A 15358-nucleotide genomic window follows, 5' to 3' on the forward strand; every position below is an offset into this window, starting at 1 on the left:
CCAGCCTAACCCTGTTTGGACACTGTAACAGTCGGGATCGCCAAGCGAGGAGGGCCGGCGATACTTGGGACGGCAGGCCTCAATTACTCAATCGAAACTTCCTGAGTTCGCATCTGGCGCGTGCGAAATGGGTCGCCATCGTATCATTCCGCTGGTGGCGTGTGCAGCCTTGATCGATACTTAACCGGCGGGATAACATCGTGGGTCGGTACTGATAACGACTTCCGGCATCGCTCTTTGACACTCCAGTACGCGAGAAGTCCCAAGCGTGATAGACATTGTTACTCCAACATGGCACCTACCAGGGCCAATACTTCCGTCATCGTAGTGGGTGGTGGCGGTACCATTGGGTCTTCAACAGCCCTTCATCTTGTACGCACAGGATACACACCATCGAATATCACAGTTCTGGACACTTACCCGATCCCATCATCCCAATCAGCTGGCAATGACTTGAACAAAATCATGGGCATCCGCTTGCGGAACAAGGTGGATTTGCAGCTGAGCTTAGAGGCAAGGCAGATGTGGACAGAAGACGATTTGTTTAAAGAGTACTTTCACAAGACCGGGCGGGTGAGTGACAACACGTAAAAAACGTATGAGCAGACTCAAGGCTAACGGATCTGATAGCTTGACTGCGCGCATGGCGAGAAAGGACTTGCGGATCTCAAACAAGCTTACCAGGCCCTGCTTGATGCGAACGCTGGCCTGGAGGCGACTACAGAATGGCTAGACTCGGAGGATAAGATCCTGGAGAAGATGCCGCTTCTCGATCGCGAACAGATCAAGGGATGGAAAGCCGTCTTTAGCCAAGACGGCGGATGGCTCGCAGCAGCAAAAGCCATCAACGCTATCGGCGGATTTCTGCGCGATAAAGGCGTCAAGTTTGGCTTTGGCGGAGCAGGCTCTTTCAAACAACCTCTTCTTGCCGAGGGCGTTTGTATCGGCGTTGAGACGGTTGACGGAACAAAATACTATGCTGACAAGGTGGTTTTGGCGGCTGGTGCATGGAGTCCTACATTGGTTGATCTTCAAGACCAATGTGTGTCGAAGGTATATTGCTGCAACTCAATCATTAAACACGCACATCTAACATGTAAAGGCCTGGGTATACGCTCACATTCAACTGTCTCCGAGTGAGGCCGCAGAATACAAGAACGTTCCCGTAGTCTATAATGGCGACGTGGGCTTCTTCTTCGAGCCCGATGAACACGGCGTCATCAAAGTCTGTGACGAGTTTCCGGGTTTTACGCGCTTCAAGCAGCATCAACCTTTTGGCGCATCTTCTCCAAAACCTATTTCTGTACCTAGATCTGCCGCAAAACACCCTTCAGATACCTACCCGGACGCCTCGGAGGTCAGTATCCGCAAGGCTATCGCAACGTTTCTGCCCAAATTTACCGAGAAGGAACTGTTCAACAGGCATCTGTGTTGGTGTACCGATACAGCAGATGCAGCACTGTTGATGTGTGAACATCCTGAGTGGAAGAACTTTATTCTGGCCACGGGTGACAGTGGGTAAGTCTTGGTTCTGTTGTACTGAACGTTTCCACACGTTGCTAATACCATGTGTAGTCACACCTTCAAGCTTCTACCTAACATTGGTAAGCATGTGGTCGAGCTGCTAGAAGGTGAATTATCAGATGACCTAGCACATGCATGGAGATGGCGCCCAGGCACTGGCGACGCGCTGAAGTCACGAAGGGCGGCGCGTGCCAAGGATTTAGCGGATATGCCAGGATGGAACCATGACGGTGAAGCGCCCAGAGCGAAGCTGTAGTTTCAGTTCAGATGGTATTACCCTAGTGCTGTGGTGATTCATGACAATCCTACAATAGTCCTGGGCGTGCCAGTATCTTCGATTTGAGGAAATAAATAAGTGTTCGCTACCAGATCTAGACCCTGAGGTTTTCCATCTGCCAGTGCAACACCACTACCATATAATCACAAGCTCACTGTAGCAGCCCCTGTGGCCTTGCGACTGTTCCGGGTGTAGAACTCAAGGTTCTTTCGCATGATCTTCAGTGTCTACACACATTCTTAGTTCACTCTCTATACAAGTTCTGAGCTTCTTACTCGTTTGCACCGCTGCCGAAGCAGTCCTCGTGGTACGCTTTTGACTTCTCTGGCTTTCATGTCGAGCCATTCTTCAGGTTTACCTGCTGTGAGATAGTGGTTAAGTTGTTCGGAAAAGATGTCAGTATCATCGTCTTCGGTGGTGCTGAAGAAGTCGTAACCCAGGACCTTGATGTCTATGTTGGCTTCGCGAAGTGTCATGAACACTGGCTTGATGACTTCGAGAGCCTGGTAGAATGCAAGGCTCCATTGCATGCCCGCTTCCAGATAAATTTCGATGCTGATGTTTTGATAATCTTTGAACATGAGCAGGCTGTTCATGCTGTCGTTGAGAGCTTCACGGGCTATCCTTGTACCTGGGTAGATAGTCCCAGCGCTCTCATCAATCGTCATCACAAGGCGCCGAATTTCGTTCTTGACCGTGAATGTCATGGGACCAAAGCGGTTGCGTTCAAGATGGGCACGTACGTAACGGTAGTCAAGTTCTGCACTTGACAAGACTCTGAAGTACCGAGTCGCAGCTTCAGATGCGAATTCTAGGCCAACGAATGTGACGTTCGCGAAACGCGGCACAGGCAGCTCTGGTGCGTTGATGACAGCTTCATCTGAGAAATAGTGCCGAGGAACAAACGAGATAGCCTTATCCATGCTCTCGACGTGCTCTCCTGCCCAGAGATAATCGTAGACATGGTCTCGAAGCTCGCGAGGAAGCTTGGCGAGAATCATTGCTGTAAGCGATGAACATAGCTGCAGATCGGCGCAAGCCGTCGCGATACGATCAACCGAATAGCTGGTGGCTTCTAGATCTCTTACGAGATTACAGAGCTCAGTATCTTTGTCCATAATATATTTGAGTTTAGCGTGTCTGAGCTGTTCCTCTTCGTCTGCAGTGTCATCGAACTCGTATTCGAAATCGAAGTCCCAGCGAGACATAAAGTCCCATTCATCAGACCCTCGAGCAGATTCCTCGAGCAGATTTCGTCTAGCCTCGACTTCTTGTTGAGATTTGTTGTAGTCCGCTATGAGCAGCCTCCCTTCGTCGTAGAGATCAACGACCCGAGCGCTATCCTCGCAGCTCAGGCCCCAGAACCGACGGTCTGTAGCTGGATTTGGCATGCTACAAAGTTTTAGTAAGATGCCGTATATCAAGCGGGATGTAATCATACATGCGCCGTCGTTTCGCTGCTGTGAGGTCGGAGCGATTCGGATCTGACCTAGCCGTACGCTTCATCTTGTAGCACAGCATATGACAATGATAAAAGACAAAGTGAGAGAAGAAGAAACTGGAGGGCGTGATGGTATCTGTCGACTGTCGTCCATCCTAGTTACGAATCAGGCACCAGGGCGATGTGATTGGCTCGAGAGCTGCTACAGCCTGCCACAACTGCGATTCACATTGTGCACAGCCAATGGGTTGTCGAGGGCATGTTGATAAAATCTAAAAATCTTGTGACCATCTGCAGTGTTTACCTAGGCCAACTTTCCAGGAGGATGAACGAGATCAGGTGCGACGCAGACGGCACCGCCTCTTTCGGTTTAGCTGAGAGAGGCTTACAGGCCCTACGTCATGCACGATATGGAGGACGCCGGTGCGACTCCACTGGAGCCACTCAAATAACCAGCTTTCAACAATACTCATGTGAGCCCACACCGACAATGCGCCGCTACATGCATGATCATTTTGCCATTGCCAGTCTGCGAGGACCCGACCTGACATCGTGCATCGCGAAACGCCGTCGATAACATCTCATCCATCGTCGGACGGATCCAACACGAAACCGGGATAGCTACGCTTGTCAATAGTGGAGCTACCACAGCCATCGCGTGAGCGCGCATACCATTGCGACCACGACTCCGAACCACGAGATGGCGCAACAATTTCTTGCCGACCGCAACGGCTGGCTGTCGTTTAGGAGCAGCACGCCTGTGCTGTACATCACCGCTGAAGACACCGAGTTCGACATCGAGACGATGAAGGCATGGCGCGACGAAGGCTTCATTGTGGAATACATACCCTTCGGAAAAGGCGGGAAGCAATATGTGCAAACGCTTCATAAACTAGGCGACAAGATGGGCATTGGGGAACGGTACGCCATCGTAGGTATACAAGCCCCTCACAGCCTGGCGCGTGTCATGCGCCTAATCACCAGCCGAAACACGTACTGACTATATCTGTCCAGCCTTCGGTGACGCTGCAGCCGTATGTCTAGACGTTTTCTCTGAACCCAAAACAGCCACCTCGAAACTCTGCTCCCTCATCGCTTACTACCCAACATCCATCCCCGATACGCGACATCGCTTTACATCTTCTTTTCGCGTGCTCGTGCATCTTGCTGAGGGAACATCCGGCAACGACAATACTGTAGGCGTTACGCGTCGCCCAGAAGTCCTGGGTATACAGGGCAAGCGGAAAACGGTGCAGAAGCGTGTTACACCCGGCATAGGCGCGGGAGGCTTACAGGACAAAATCTTGTATCCTTGCTTTACATACGAAGGTGTAGATGCAGGGTTTGCAGAGCATGATCTGGATGAGTACGATGCCGTCGCTGATGCGCTCGCCTGGAGTAGAAGTTTGAGTACAGTTCGTCGGGGTTTCAGTGCCGAAGTGGATTTGGAGCGGGTACTGGAGGAAAACGAAGAACGTGCGTATAGTCACCCCTTGCCTTCATTCGTATGAGAGTTGACACCAAGCAGAAAAGTACCGTGGCAAATCCGTCGATAAACTCCTAGAAACCTACACTAAAAAGCCTACGCCTTACATAAACTTCACACCAACCATGACTGGTGGAAGCGGACTTCCGGACTTGAAGCGCTTTTACCGTGACTACTTCCTCAAAACCTCTCCACCATCGATGCACATGCGGCTCATCTCGCGCACAGTCGGCGTCGACCAAATCGTAGACGAACTCTACATACAATTCAAGCATACCTGCCAGATGCCGTGGATCCTTCCTGGCGTTGAGCCCACGAACCAGAAAGTTGAGATAGTGGTGGTGAGCATTGTAGGCTTCAGAGCTGGCAAGATATGGTCCGAGAGGGTGTACTGGGACCAAGCTTCTGTGCTGTTCCAGGTCGGTCTTCTTGACCCCGAAGAGGTGCCAAAAGATTTCAAGAAGACAGATGACGAAGATGGTGGACTGGAGATGCTACCTGTTAGTGGAAGTGAGGCTGCCAGGAAAGTCATGGATGTGGAGAGTGAAGAGTTTAATGATATGATTGACGATTGGTAGGAAGCAATGACGGATAGTATAGGCTTTTTTTGAGAGTTTGCGTAGAGGTATCGAAGCGATGGTGTTAATTACGCTGTACACAGTGAATACAGGCTTTTAGGGAACATACTGTCACCACGATATAATACAGCGTTACTCAACTGCGTCATACCCGCGTTTTGGTACCAGCATGTCGATTAGACCAATGTCATTGAGGTATTGTGACAGCGGACAGGATTTAGAAGAAAATGTTCTCTCGAAAAAAAGAAAAACGAAACGCTTCATTTGTAAGTCTCTAGAACGCTAATATCCGATTGTACTTAAGGAAACTCTGGGCGAACGAACACATGGCGAACTATGTTCGTAGTTGAAAGATTCCGTTCTAGCCCATTTGACTCGTAACACTAGAGAGCGAAAATTCGGAAACTCGTGATGTAGCGACGCAACTGCCGAAGAGAACGTGTTGGAACAAGACGAACGATGTCGTATATGAAAATGAATCCGACTTGGGAAGCAACACCACGAAACAGATGCTTGGAGCCCATCCAGCCCCGTGACACCGTAGGAATCCTATGGACACACATCGACTTCGGACATCAGTGATGGAATAGAAGGTGGGTCTACACGTCCAGGTACCTCCGTATATCCAGTCTCTTTGTTCAGTGGAATTGGGCGCGCGGAGTTTGCGGTTCTGTACCGTAGACTGAGGATGTTCTGTTCATCGAACTGCGGGAGAGATGATTACTTGCACGCCCTCGCGTGGTAGTAATGTTTCTGACAGCATTCCCAGTCGCAGCCGAATCAATGGATAAGCGAGCCTCCCCTCGGTTTCGACGTGTTTGCTGCCAGTCGTTCATGATACTATGCATCGAGAGAGGACGAGAAGATCCTGAGCCACGACGATCTCTTTGCAAGCTCTCGATGAGCAGTTGATGTGGTGTAGGAGCCATGGTCATTCGTTCAACAGCGGTATCAGCGTCCGAAAGATTCGTTTCGCTCATGCTGAATGGCCGACTATCTAGAGTATGGGTACTTCCCCGGAAGGTATCCCAGTATTCATTAGTTCCGAAGATGTTTCCAACATAGGCCAAGGCAGAGTGACGTCTAACAAGTGGTCGAAGCAAGAGCAAGTCCTCAGAAGCGTCAGCTTGAGTTCCGACATCACTCATAACAGGAAGACTGGCCAAGGTGGTAGATCCCGTATATCGAGCTTTAAATTCTGACAATTGCCTGCGGCCCCAATCGAAGCGCTCGCATGGAGGTAGAGCCTGGATGGCCTGGCGGTCGACCGCTTTGAGCGCAGCTAGCGCACCCGCAGCGGTAGTTGACGAAGTGCAGACATCAGGGTAACCTTCGCTGAATTCGGCATCATGATCTAAGTGAACGTCCGTTAGATCTGCCTGAGCTGGCGAAAGTGCTATGGTAGGCGCCTGAACCTGGCTATGGTCGCCTCGAGTGGGATGATCCTCGCTTGGGAGCAATGGCTTGTCGGTACTGACTTGTGACGTGCGGAAATTTGGTGCAACCTTCCTTTTGAGACGAAGAAAGTTCTTCCGGCCCTTGGATATCACAAGTTTGCCAATGTTCGTATACTTCTTGCTGAGGCTTTGTGCTCGGACCGCACCACTAAATTCGGAAGAGTCTGGCTTGGATTCGCTGCCCACGGCTGCTGAGTGCCGTTGGATATGACTACGGGCAGTCGAGCGCACGGATGTCTCCCGTGATGGACTGACTGATGCGACTTCTGGGATGGCCGTAAGAGTGGGATGCAATGCGGCAATAGGGTTGGTGGCCTTGATGATATTGACTAGGGTGCTGTGGAATTCGGTCTCAGCTTCGAGCGACTCCCGATCTAGGCTCTTCGTAGAAAGAAGAGATAATCGCCTGCTACTACCTTTCCCGAAGGCTAACCACAACTTCTTACACTTATCGCAGCGGACGTCACCGACCTCAGTAGAGTCGCCTGATACACGAACACGCACCTGCACAGAATTGTGGTGGTGGTGACAGCTCGAACAATTGCCACTGAGGTTCAGTGCCCAATAGCCTTCAGACAATCGATTTGCACTTCCGGTAGACGATGCAGTGTCATGTCTGGCGAGCTCGTCCGTGTGAAGGGGAGCCGCTGTAAATCCAAGGCTGTTGGAAGATCCACCTGGGATGACTGAGGGAGCCTGAGAGTCCATCTCGAACGAACGTTTCCCGGTTGTCGGCCGTTGCTAAGCAATGAATCGAGTTCCGCGACTGTATTGCCCCAGACAATGCTTCGCTTGATGCATGAGATGATCCGGTCAGAGAAAAGAGTAAATAAACGGCAGACGGAAAGATTCTTTTAGGAACGGGTATGTCCTCAGGCTGTGTGGAGGAAGAGTGATTGGTAGGGATAGGTTGTGGCGGCGCTATCAAGTACTCGTTCTGTTCACGGGTGATAAGAACCTTTAACAACCAGGCCTACATGTGGATATAAGGCAGCTACACCGACTGATAGTTTGCGCCTGATTTTAGGCATCATGAATTCTAGCAAATGACTTGGCCGTGAGGAGAACTGTTGAGGCCAAAATTGTGGCGCAGCTGTCCTAGAGAAGTTTCGCGCCCTCACGAACCTGTGGAGGCTGACAGCGATGTGGCTGGAATCATGGCATCGTGACAACAAGCACTGCATGAAATGAACAGGGAAAGAATAAATGACGTACCGGTTGTATCACAGGCAACAATTTGGGGTTGAGCGGGTGAAGAGGTGCATCGCTAGACACCCTGTGATACTAGTGTACAGCCACAGGCTCATAGCCACAGCATCCTGTCTGCAGAGGTATGGCGACAAGAGTGGTGAAGCAAGACGTCATGTGCAAGGAGTTTAACTGCGAGTCGAAACGATTGCGCAGAGTCGCAGAGACTGGGTGAATACAAAGAGGGGAGTTGCGACGGGTGGAGCGACGGATATGGTTAGCGTCATCACTAGTGCCGCTCCCACCACTTGCTTAAGCGAATTTCAGCATTTCAGATCCCGCCGTTTTGACTTCCAGAGCATCGACAACACCACATCGACGACGTACGACAAGCCGCCATCATGTGTGAGTATACCCGGATACTGTCGACTTGCATCACTTGTTGCGACCCTGGCATTATTCGCGCCGAGTGCGCCTCCCTCAGCGCGCGGAGTGGGGTCGCAATGATCGATGTCGAGACACTCCAAGTAGAGACATGCTGACAATATTACAGCGCTCGTCTCCGGAGAGAAGTCCAAGTACGTACAGACTACAGCCTGAAGATTCCTGTCCGGTCCACTGCCTTCGCTTCGATACGCCTGGTCCGATTCAAGCCGCACAACATCACGATTCGCCCTTCCAGTCCAGCAGCAATCCGAGGATAGAGAGGATAGAACGATGAATGGATGCAACAAGTGTTGTAAGAAGATTATGGGAACCAAACACGAAGAGAGGATTTCGACATGCTGTTCGGACTGAAGTGGCCAATCGAGGTAGCGGATGGCTTTCGACTGCGGAGATCTACGCACAGGGGCGATACAGAATCGGAGGCACAATTGTATGACCAGAGCAGTGCTGACTTTACCAGCTTCCAATACATCATCCGTTTGTTGAACACAAACGTCGATGGAAAGCAGAAGGTCATGTACGCCTTGACCAAGATCACTGGTGTCGGTCGCCGATACTCCAACTTGGTCTGCAAGAAGGCCGATGTCGATCTGACCAAGCGCGCTGGTGACCTCACCTCCGAAGAGCTTGAGCGTATCGTTACCATCATCCAGAACCCTCTCCAGTGTACGCAATGGCAGTTTCCGTAGCAAAGGTCCCACACTGACACCCCACAGACAAGATTCCTTCCTGGTTCCTCAACAGGCAGCGTGATATCGTCGATGGCAAGAACAGCCAGGTCCTCGCCAACGGTGTCGCCTCCAAGCTCCGTGACGATCTCGAGCGCTTGAAGAAGATCCGCGCTCACCGTGGTCTCCGTCACTACTGGGGCCTCCGTGTCCGCGGTCAGCACTCAAAGACCACCGGTCGCCGCGGCCGAACCGTCGGTGTCTCCAAGAAGAAGGGTTAAAGGTTTTCGCTTGCGCTGGGCAGCTGGGGCTGGAACATGCCTTTACGAAATGGGTGGTGCACTTACGGTGTTTATCAAACGGCTTTCATTGGCTTTCACGCTTACACTTCATGCGGCAATGCACGATGTGGAGTGAGGTGGTGCGGCACGGTTAGGGTTGGCCGAATACAGCCTGTACCAAAATCACACATTCAAATTTCGACTTGTTCCAACATGACGTGTGCTCGCTTTCGACAGTCGATGGGCCGTGTTGGCCATCTCGGGGGAATGGCTGTATGGTGCCTAGATAGGCCTAGTAATTGGTGATGAAGGACTAACGTCGCATATGCGGCCATACTTCGCCCACCACGTCACACCACCACCACGCTTGTTAGTACCTCGGTGCACACTATGTTTCCTGACTACCGCTTCTTGATTTTGGTAAGCAGAGCTATCGGCTCGGTCCGCTAAAGGTGTCTAGGTTGGTTCCGTTTGATCCCACAAGCATGCACAACAACAACGAACGTGGATCGAAGCTGCGATCGGTGGCGGCTGTCGCGCGCAAAATGTTCTCCTGAAGTTCACACATATTTAACTAATTATGTCGGTCCTTTGTGACCTATCTGGTTGATAGATCAAGCGCCAAGTGTGGAGTGCGCTGTCCCACGCATCCTGCAACAAATCGACCTCTCCCGATCATCGGCATCTGCAGTATCATTGTCTCCTGTTCGTCGGTGCTCCCGTATTCCCCGCAGTTTACGCCTTTCTCAAAGGAGGGAACTCGGAAGGCATGTGACTTCCTCGTATGGTGCCGAATTCGTGGCATGGTTGCATATTCGATATGCAGGGCTAGCGAAACGGCCGCATGTCTGAGGTGACTACTGTGGATATAACCCTTACTGATGGTACCGACACTCGTTAGGCCGGTGGAAGGCCTCTTCGCTGCGTTTTCTCCTTTCGTCTGGATTTTTTTTCATCCGGCCGCAGTCACTGCCCCGTCATGGCACCATTCATAGCACTACCACGTACTCCTTCGCCAAGAGTGCGCATACGATCACAATCATTCGACTCACCATCATTGCGTATCAGTAGTTCTCCTACGGAAGAATCGCCGCTGTCAAAGTCCACTGGCTCGCTCATCACACTTTCAAGCTACGATGCCATTAAAGCTGCGGCACAGGGAGCAATGCGCTCCATTCAAATGCTACTCCCCCTGAACACCAAGATGAGCGATGAATCCATTCTCTCCGATGCATCTAGTGCCGCTTCTTCAGCGACAAGTTCTCCAAGCTCGGCTGGGAGCGAGACAGAATTTTTCTCAAACCCACCACCACCATCGCACTCGTCGCGACGTCGTCGTCCACGTCCTCACCCCCTATCGTTCGCACAGCAGACCAGTCGTGAGGATAATGTTGTTGTCGCTGAACCAACTTCTCCGTTTCTCTACCAAGACACCAGTTGTCCGATGTACTCGCCGTGGCTAGTTCGCGTAGTACTGGATATGTACGATGTCAGAGGTCTAGATTGGATGGCGATTGCGGATCCGATTGAGCGGGTGTGGGGAGTGCAGACGAGTAGTGCTGACGTGCTTGGGATATTGAGCGACAATGGGCGTGTGCCTAATCGTCGGTGGTGGGATTGAGGTAGTGACTGAGAATGTCGCTATACGGATGCGTCCGGCGAGCTGAATGTGTGTCTGAGATGGGCCGGCACGGCTTCGACGACAATCTGGTGTTACAAGCTTTTCTTTTTGCTCTCTGTCTTTTGGATGTTCGTTCTGTGGACATGCCTTCTTGGCGACTTTCTTGTTTCACAGCATGGGTTAGGTACGGCATTCACACGGTAACGATAATGACTCAGGACTCATGATCACGAAGCATACGACGAAAACAGACGCAAGCAACGAGAAAGCACGACTCAACGACTCTTCTCACGACTTTCGACCAGCTTACATGTGTATACTACTGCCATGAAATGAAATTCTTTTGCGCGTTCACGAAGCCATCCTGTCTGATCATTGCAAATACCGATTCGTGACTATTATCGCTCCCCACTGCTACACAAAATCCCCCAAACCGTCAGCCCCGAAGCTTTGTTACCCAAATCTCAATCTTGACTACCCCACGTTACTTACATGCACGAATATGCGAGGCTATGCAGGTCGGAAACAGCTGTCCCGCAACGAGTGGCTCTGTGCTGATGCATCGGAACCGTTGCAGGTAGCACTGCATTGGGGGAAGATTTAAAGTGGTAATACGCCAGAACGAATAAAGGGAGAAGTCGTGGTGCTTCATGTGAGGCTGACGGCTATGCATAGAGTTGTGAACAGGGCCGGATTGTTGTGCATGGACATATAGGCAGCTGATTACGCGCTCGCTTCACTGTATACGTCTAGCAGAATACGTTCTAGAGTAACGTCTAGCTATGAGTCCGCATTTCTCCAGGGCACCGACGCTATGGCAGGGGGCAGTATAAAGCTCCGCCAGGGCAAGCATGGTGGAACTGGTCCAGAAGCGGTCTTTTGTGGGGTTGAAGACATGTTCGCAAAGACCATGCTCGTCTTGTTCCTTGCCGTTCATGAATGCAAGTGCTTCATCCTCAAGAGACACAGGAATTTGTCCTGCGAAAGGTAGCTTCCGTCCTAATGCTGCCGCACGCGAGGGTGAGTATCCTGCGCAATGCGTGCTTGTAAGACGTGTCACCACTCAGTCGTCGGCACCGACAGCCATCTCGAGAACTTCGACATTGCCTCTTCCCTTTGTCTGACCCTCGATGAGCTCATTTAATCCCTTGAAGGCTCCAGGCTCGACGAGACCGACTGCCTCCCATTCAGCGCCTATTGTCTCTTGGCTCTCAATGTTCTCCATAAATCCCAGTATCGCATCCTTGACAGTGCCGGTAGTTCCCTTCTCTTCGGTGCCTGCTTGCGCCTTGGGGGCGGTCTTTATGGCTTGCTTCAGAACGGATGTCGGACAGGTAACGCGCAACTTCATCTGCATACGGGCGACGGGTATCGGCTGGTGGGCTATAAGGGCCTTCATAGCGAACAGTGCCTGCGACTTGGCCGACTTGTTTGTGACGATGCCGGACCACTTGGGCAGTTCTTTGGCTTTGCCCTTGTCCTCACCATCCTCCTTATTCTCACTCTTGTCCCCTTGTTGCGTCGCCGCTGCCGAGCTTAATTGGTCCAGAGCCTTCTCGATCATGCCCGTGGTATAGACACGCTTTGTTTTAGGATCCACAAGTTTCCCCGCCACGATATCGATGACCTCATTCTTGGTTCTCTCCAACTCAGCGTTGCGCTCCTTCTCGCCTACTTGCAGCTCGCCATGATCCAGTATGTCGGTGATAATATCTTCGAGTGATTTCTTCGGGAAGGCCTTTTCGAGATCGGCTTTTGGTGCGACTTGGCCCTTTGATACGTTGAGGAAGACGTTCTCGATTTGCAGCACGTTGGACAGATCCTTCTCAATCTTGTTGCGCCACTCGAGGACTTTGTTCTTGTAGCATGCGATTTCGAAGCGCTTCTTGCCTGTGGGATGTTAGTTTGCGTAGGACATGAGGTTCTGGCGAGGTTTGCGCACCCTTCTTCATGCGCACCAGCGAGACATTGGTGAGCTTGATCTGGTTGGACGGCTGGTTGATTCCGACAGGCATCTTGAGTGATTACGGGTGTTGGTATGGGTATAATCGTGGTTGAACTGTAGATGTTGGGCGCAAGTCATAAAAGTTGCACGACATTTTGGTGGGGTCTGCGCGATGACATGCCTAGGTGCAGTCACTATGAGTGGAAGGGCGCTAGGCCGGATTTGGACCATGCAGGTCCAGCTCTAGCTTCCCGAGGTGCGCAGACAGCTCGGCAGCAGGAACTCGCCACGGCTTCCATGTCCAGACGGCGGGAATGAAGCTGCAAGCGTCATGATGTCTATGATAGCTGTCCACGGCCGGCGCGTGTCCTGCCACACGCGCCGATCACCGCTATCGTGAAACGCTAAGCCCATGTGATGCTGGAGCTCGGACGGGCCAGCCACTCTGATAAGCTGTTGGGATGCGTCATGCTCCGTTGCCTGGACAAGCCGCGCCTCCTCCACAAGAGCTACCCATAGCTTGACTTAACTAGACCCATCCCATCCCTCCTTCTCCATCCATCCCTCCTCTTGCCCATCCATCACCGCGTGCTTCTTCATTCATTTGTAGAGGTGCTCATCTTGTCTTCACTCATCTACCGCTATAGCTCCGGAAGCTTAGCACCGCCATCATGAAGGTCGCCGCATCGGCGCTCCTCGTTGGAGCCGCATCCGCCGCCGTTGCGCCTCAGCAGCAGCAGATCCTCAAGTTCCCTGACTCCTTCAGCGAGCTCAAGGAGTCGACGTCGTCATGGAGCAAGCCGCTCCAAAACCTCGAGGAGAGCCTTAAGTCGCTCACTGGCGAGGCTCGCGCCGTCTGGGACGAGGTCGCCATGATGTTCCCTGAGAGCTTTGAGAAGGCTGCTTTCTTCTCCCAGCCCAAGCCTCACACGCGCAAGCAGGACAGCGAATGGGACCACATCATTAAGGGCGCCGACATCCAGAGCGTCTGGGTCGAGAACGAGAACGGCGAGAAGCAGCGCGAGATTGACGGCCAGCTCGAGCAGTACAGCTTGAGGGCCAAGAAGGTCGACCCCAGCGTGCTCGGCGTTGACAAGGTCAAGCAGTACTCTGGTTACCTCGATGACGACGAGGAGGACAAGCACCTCTTCTACTGTGAGTACCCGCATGGCCATCGTACACACCCCTGTATCTAACACCTCGCAGGGTTCTTCGAGTCGCGAAACGACCCCAAGAACGACCCCGTTGTGCTCTGGCTCAATGGTGGACCCGGTTGCTCTTCGCTCACCGGCCTGTTCATGGAGCTCGGCCCGGCTTCCATCACAAAGGACCAGAAGGTCAAGCACAACCCCTACTCTTGGAACGCCAATGCTTCCGTCATCTTCCTCGACCAGCCCGTCAACGTCGGATACTCATACTCGAGCGGCTCAGTTAGCAACACTGTCGCTGCTGGCAAGGACATCTACGCCCTGCTTACCCTCTTCTTCAAGCAGTTCCCCGAGTACTCTCACCAGAGCTTCCACATCTCCGGAGAGTCATACGCCGGACACTACATCCCCGTCTTTGCCTCTGAGATTCTGTCCCACAAGAACCGCAACATCAACCTCCAGTCTGTCCTCATCGGTAACGGTCTGACCGATGGCCTTACTCAGTACGAGTACTACCGTCCCATGGCCTGCGGTGAGGGTGGCTGGCCCGCCGTTCTTGATGAGTCTCAGTGCCAGTCTATGGACAACGCCTACCCTCGTTGCGCCAGCCTCATTGAGAACTGCTACAACTCCGAGTCTGTTTGGTCTTGCGTGCCTGCATCCATCTACTGCAACAACGCTATGATTGGTCCTTACCAACGCACCGGCCAGAACGTCTACGATGTTCGCAAGCCTTGTGGCAGCAACTCTCTCTGCTACGATGAGCTTGACTGGATACAGGGCTACCTTAACAAGAAGGAGGTCATGAAGGCCGTCGGCGCTGAGGTCTCCAACTACGAGTCTTGCAACTTCGACATCAACCGTAACTTCCTTCTCCAGGGTGACTGGATGAAGCCTTTCCACCGCGTCGTTCCCGGTATCCTTGAGAAGATCCCCGTCCTGATCTACGCTGGTGATGCCGACTACATCTGCAACTGGCTCGGCAACAAGGCCTGGACTGAGGCGCTTGAGTGGCCTGGTGCCAAGGACTACAAGAAGGCTCAGATGGAGGACTTCAAGATCGACGGTGACGGCAAGACTGTTGGTCAGGTCAAGTCCAGCGGTAACTTCACCTTCATGAGGCTTCATGCTGGTGGCCACATGGTCCCCTACGACCAGCCCGAGGCTTCGCTCGAGATGCTCAACAGGTGGTTGTCTGGTGATTTCTGGCAGTCGTAGAGGCTTTCTTTGCAGATTTTATAGGTTGAAATTGTCATTGAGGCATGTGATTATGCAGTGATTGGAACAGTTTCCGCTC

General features: G+C 52.2%; 7 protein-coding genes across 7 annotated transcripts; 4 read left to right on the forward strand and 3 right to left on the reverse strand.

Moving 5' to 3' along the window:
* Positions 1 to 291: 291 nt before the first annotated feature.
* Positions 292 to 1780, forward strand: AA0111_g194 (hypothetical protein; the record flags this gene model as incomplete). The annotated part of the gene is made up of 4 exons (XM_028647655.1): positions 292 to 573; positions 631 to 1053; positions 1103 to 1518; positions 1576 to 1780. 4 exons carry the CDS (start codon positions 292 to 294, stop codon positions 1778 to 1780), a joined length of 1326 nt encoding a protein of 441 aa, XP_028512296.1.
* A 164-nt stretch (positions 1781 to 1944) lies between these two features.
* On the reverse strand, positions 1945 to 3307 carry AA0111_g195 (hypothetical protein; the record flags this gene model as incomplete). Its single annotated transcript, XM_028647666.1, has 3 exons — positions 1945 to 2028; positions 2077 to 3193; positions 3243 to 3307. The coding sequence occupies 3 exons, from the start codon at positions 3305 to 3307 to the stop codon at positions 1945 to 1947; spliced, it is 1266 nt and encodes a 421-aa protein (XP_028512295.1).
* A 635-nt stretch (positions 3308 to 3942) lies between these two features.
* Positions 3943 to 5306, forward strand: AA0111_g196 (hypothetical protein; the record flags this gene model as incomplete). Its single annotated transcript, XM_028647677.1, has 3 exons — positions 3943 to 4177; positions 4257 to 4718; positions 4771 to 5306. The coding sequence occupies 3 exons, from the start codon at positions 3943 to 3945 to the stop codon at positions 5304 to 5306; spliced, it is 1233 nt and encodes a 410-aa protein (XP_028512294.1).
* A 638-nt stretch (positions 5307 to 5944) lies between these two features.
* AA0111_g197 (hypothetical protein) lies at positions 5945 to 7471 on the reverse strand (the record flags this gene model as incomplete). The annotated part of the gene is made up of 1 exon (XM_028647688.1): positions 5945 to 7471. The coding sequence occupies one exon, from the start codon at positions 7469 to 7471 to the stop codon at positions 5945 to 5947; it is 1527 nt and encodes a 508-aa protein (XP_028512293.1).
* Positions 7472 to 8352: 881 nt separating this feature from the next.
* Positions 8353 to 9347, forward strand: AA0111_g198 (hypothetical protein; the record flags this gene model as incomplete). Its single annotated transcript, XM_028647699.1, has 4 exons — positions 8353 to 8356; positions 8505 to 8529; positions 8859 to 9064; positions 9115 to 9347. 4 exons carry the CDS (start codon positions 8353 to 8355, stop codon positions 9345 to 9347), a joined length of 468 nt encoding a protein of 155 aa, XP_028512288.1.
* Positions 9348 to 12031: 2684 nt separating this feature from the next.
* Positions 12032 to 12983, reverse strand: AA0111_g199 (hypothetical protein; the record flags this gene model as incomplete). The annotated part of the gene is made up of 2 exons (XM_028647710.1): positions 12032 to 12858; positions 12911 to 12983. 2 exons carry the CDS (start codon positions 12981 to 12983, stop codon positions 12032 to 12034), a joined length of 900 nt encoding a protein of 299 aa, XP_028512287.1.
* Positions 12984 to 13584: 601 nt separating this feature from the next.
* Positions 13585 to 15279, forward strand: AA0111_g200 (Carboxypeptidase Y A; the record flags this gene model as incomplete). Its single annotated transcript, XM_028647723.1, has 2 exons — positions 13585 to 14068; positions 14120 to 15279. The coding sequence occupies 2 exons, from the start codon at positions 13585 to 13587 to the stop codon at positions 15277 to 15279; spliced, it is 1644 nt and encodes a 547-aa protein (XP_028512123.1).
* Between the last annotated feature and the right edge of the window lie 79 nt (positions 15280 to 15358).

The sequence above is a fragment of the Alternaria arborescens genome, assembly GCF_004154835.1.
Source record: "Alternaria arborescens strain FERA 675 chromosome Unknown contig_1, whole genome shotgun sequence".
In the NCBI taxonomy this organism is placed as follows: domain Eukaryota; kingdom Fungi; phylum Ascomycota; class Dothideomycetes; order Pleosporales; family Pleosporaceae; genus Alternaria; species Alternaria arborescens.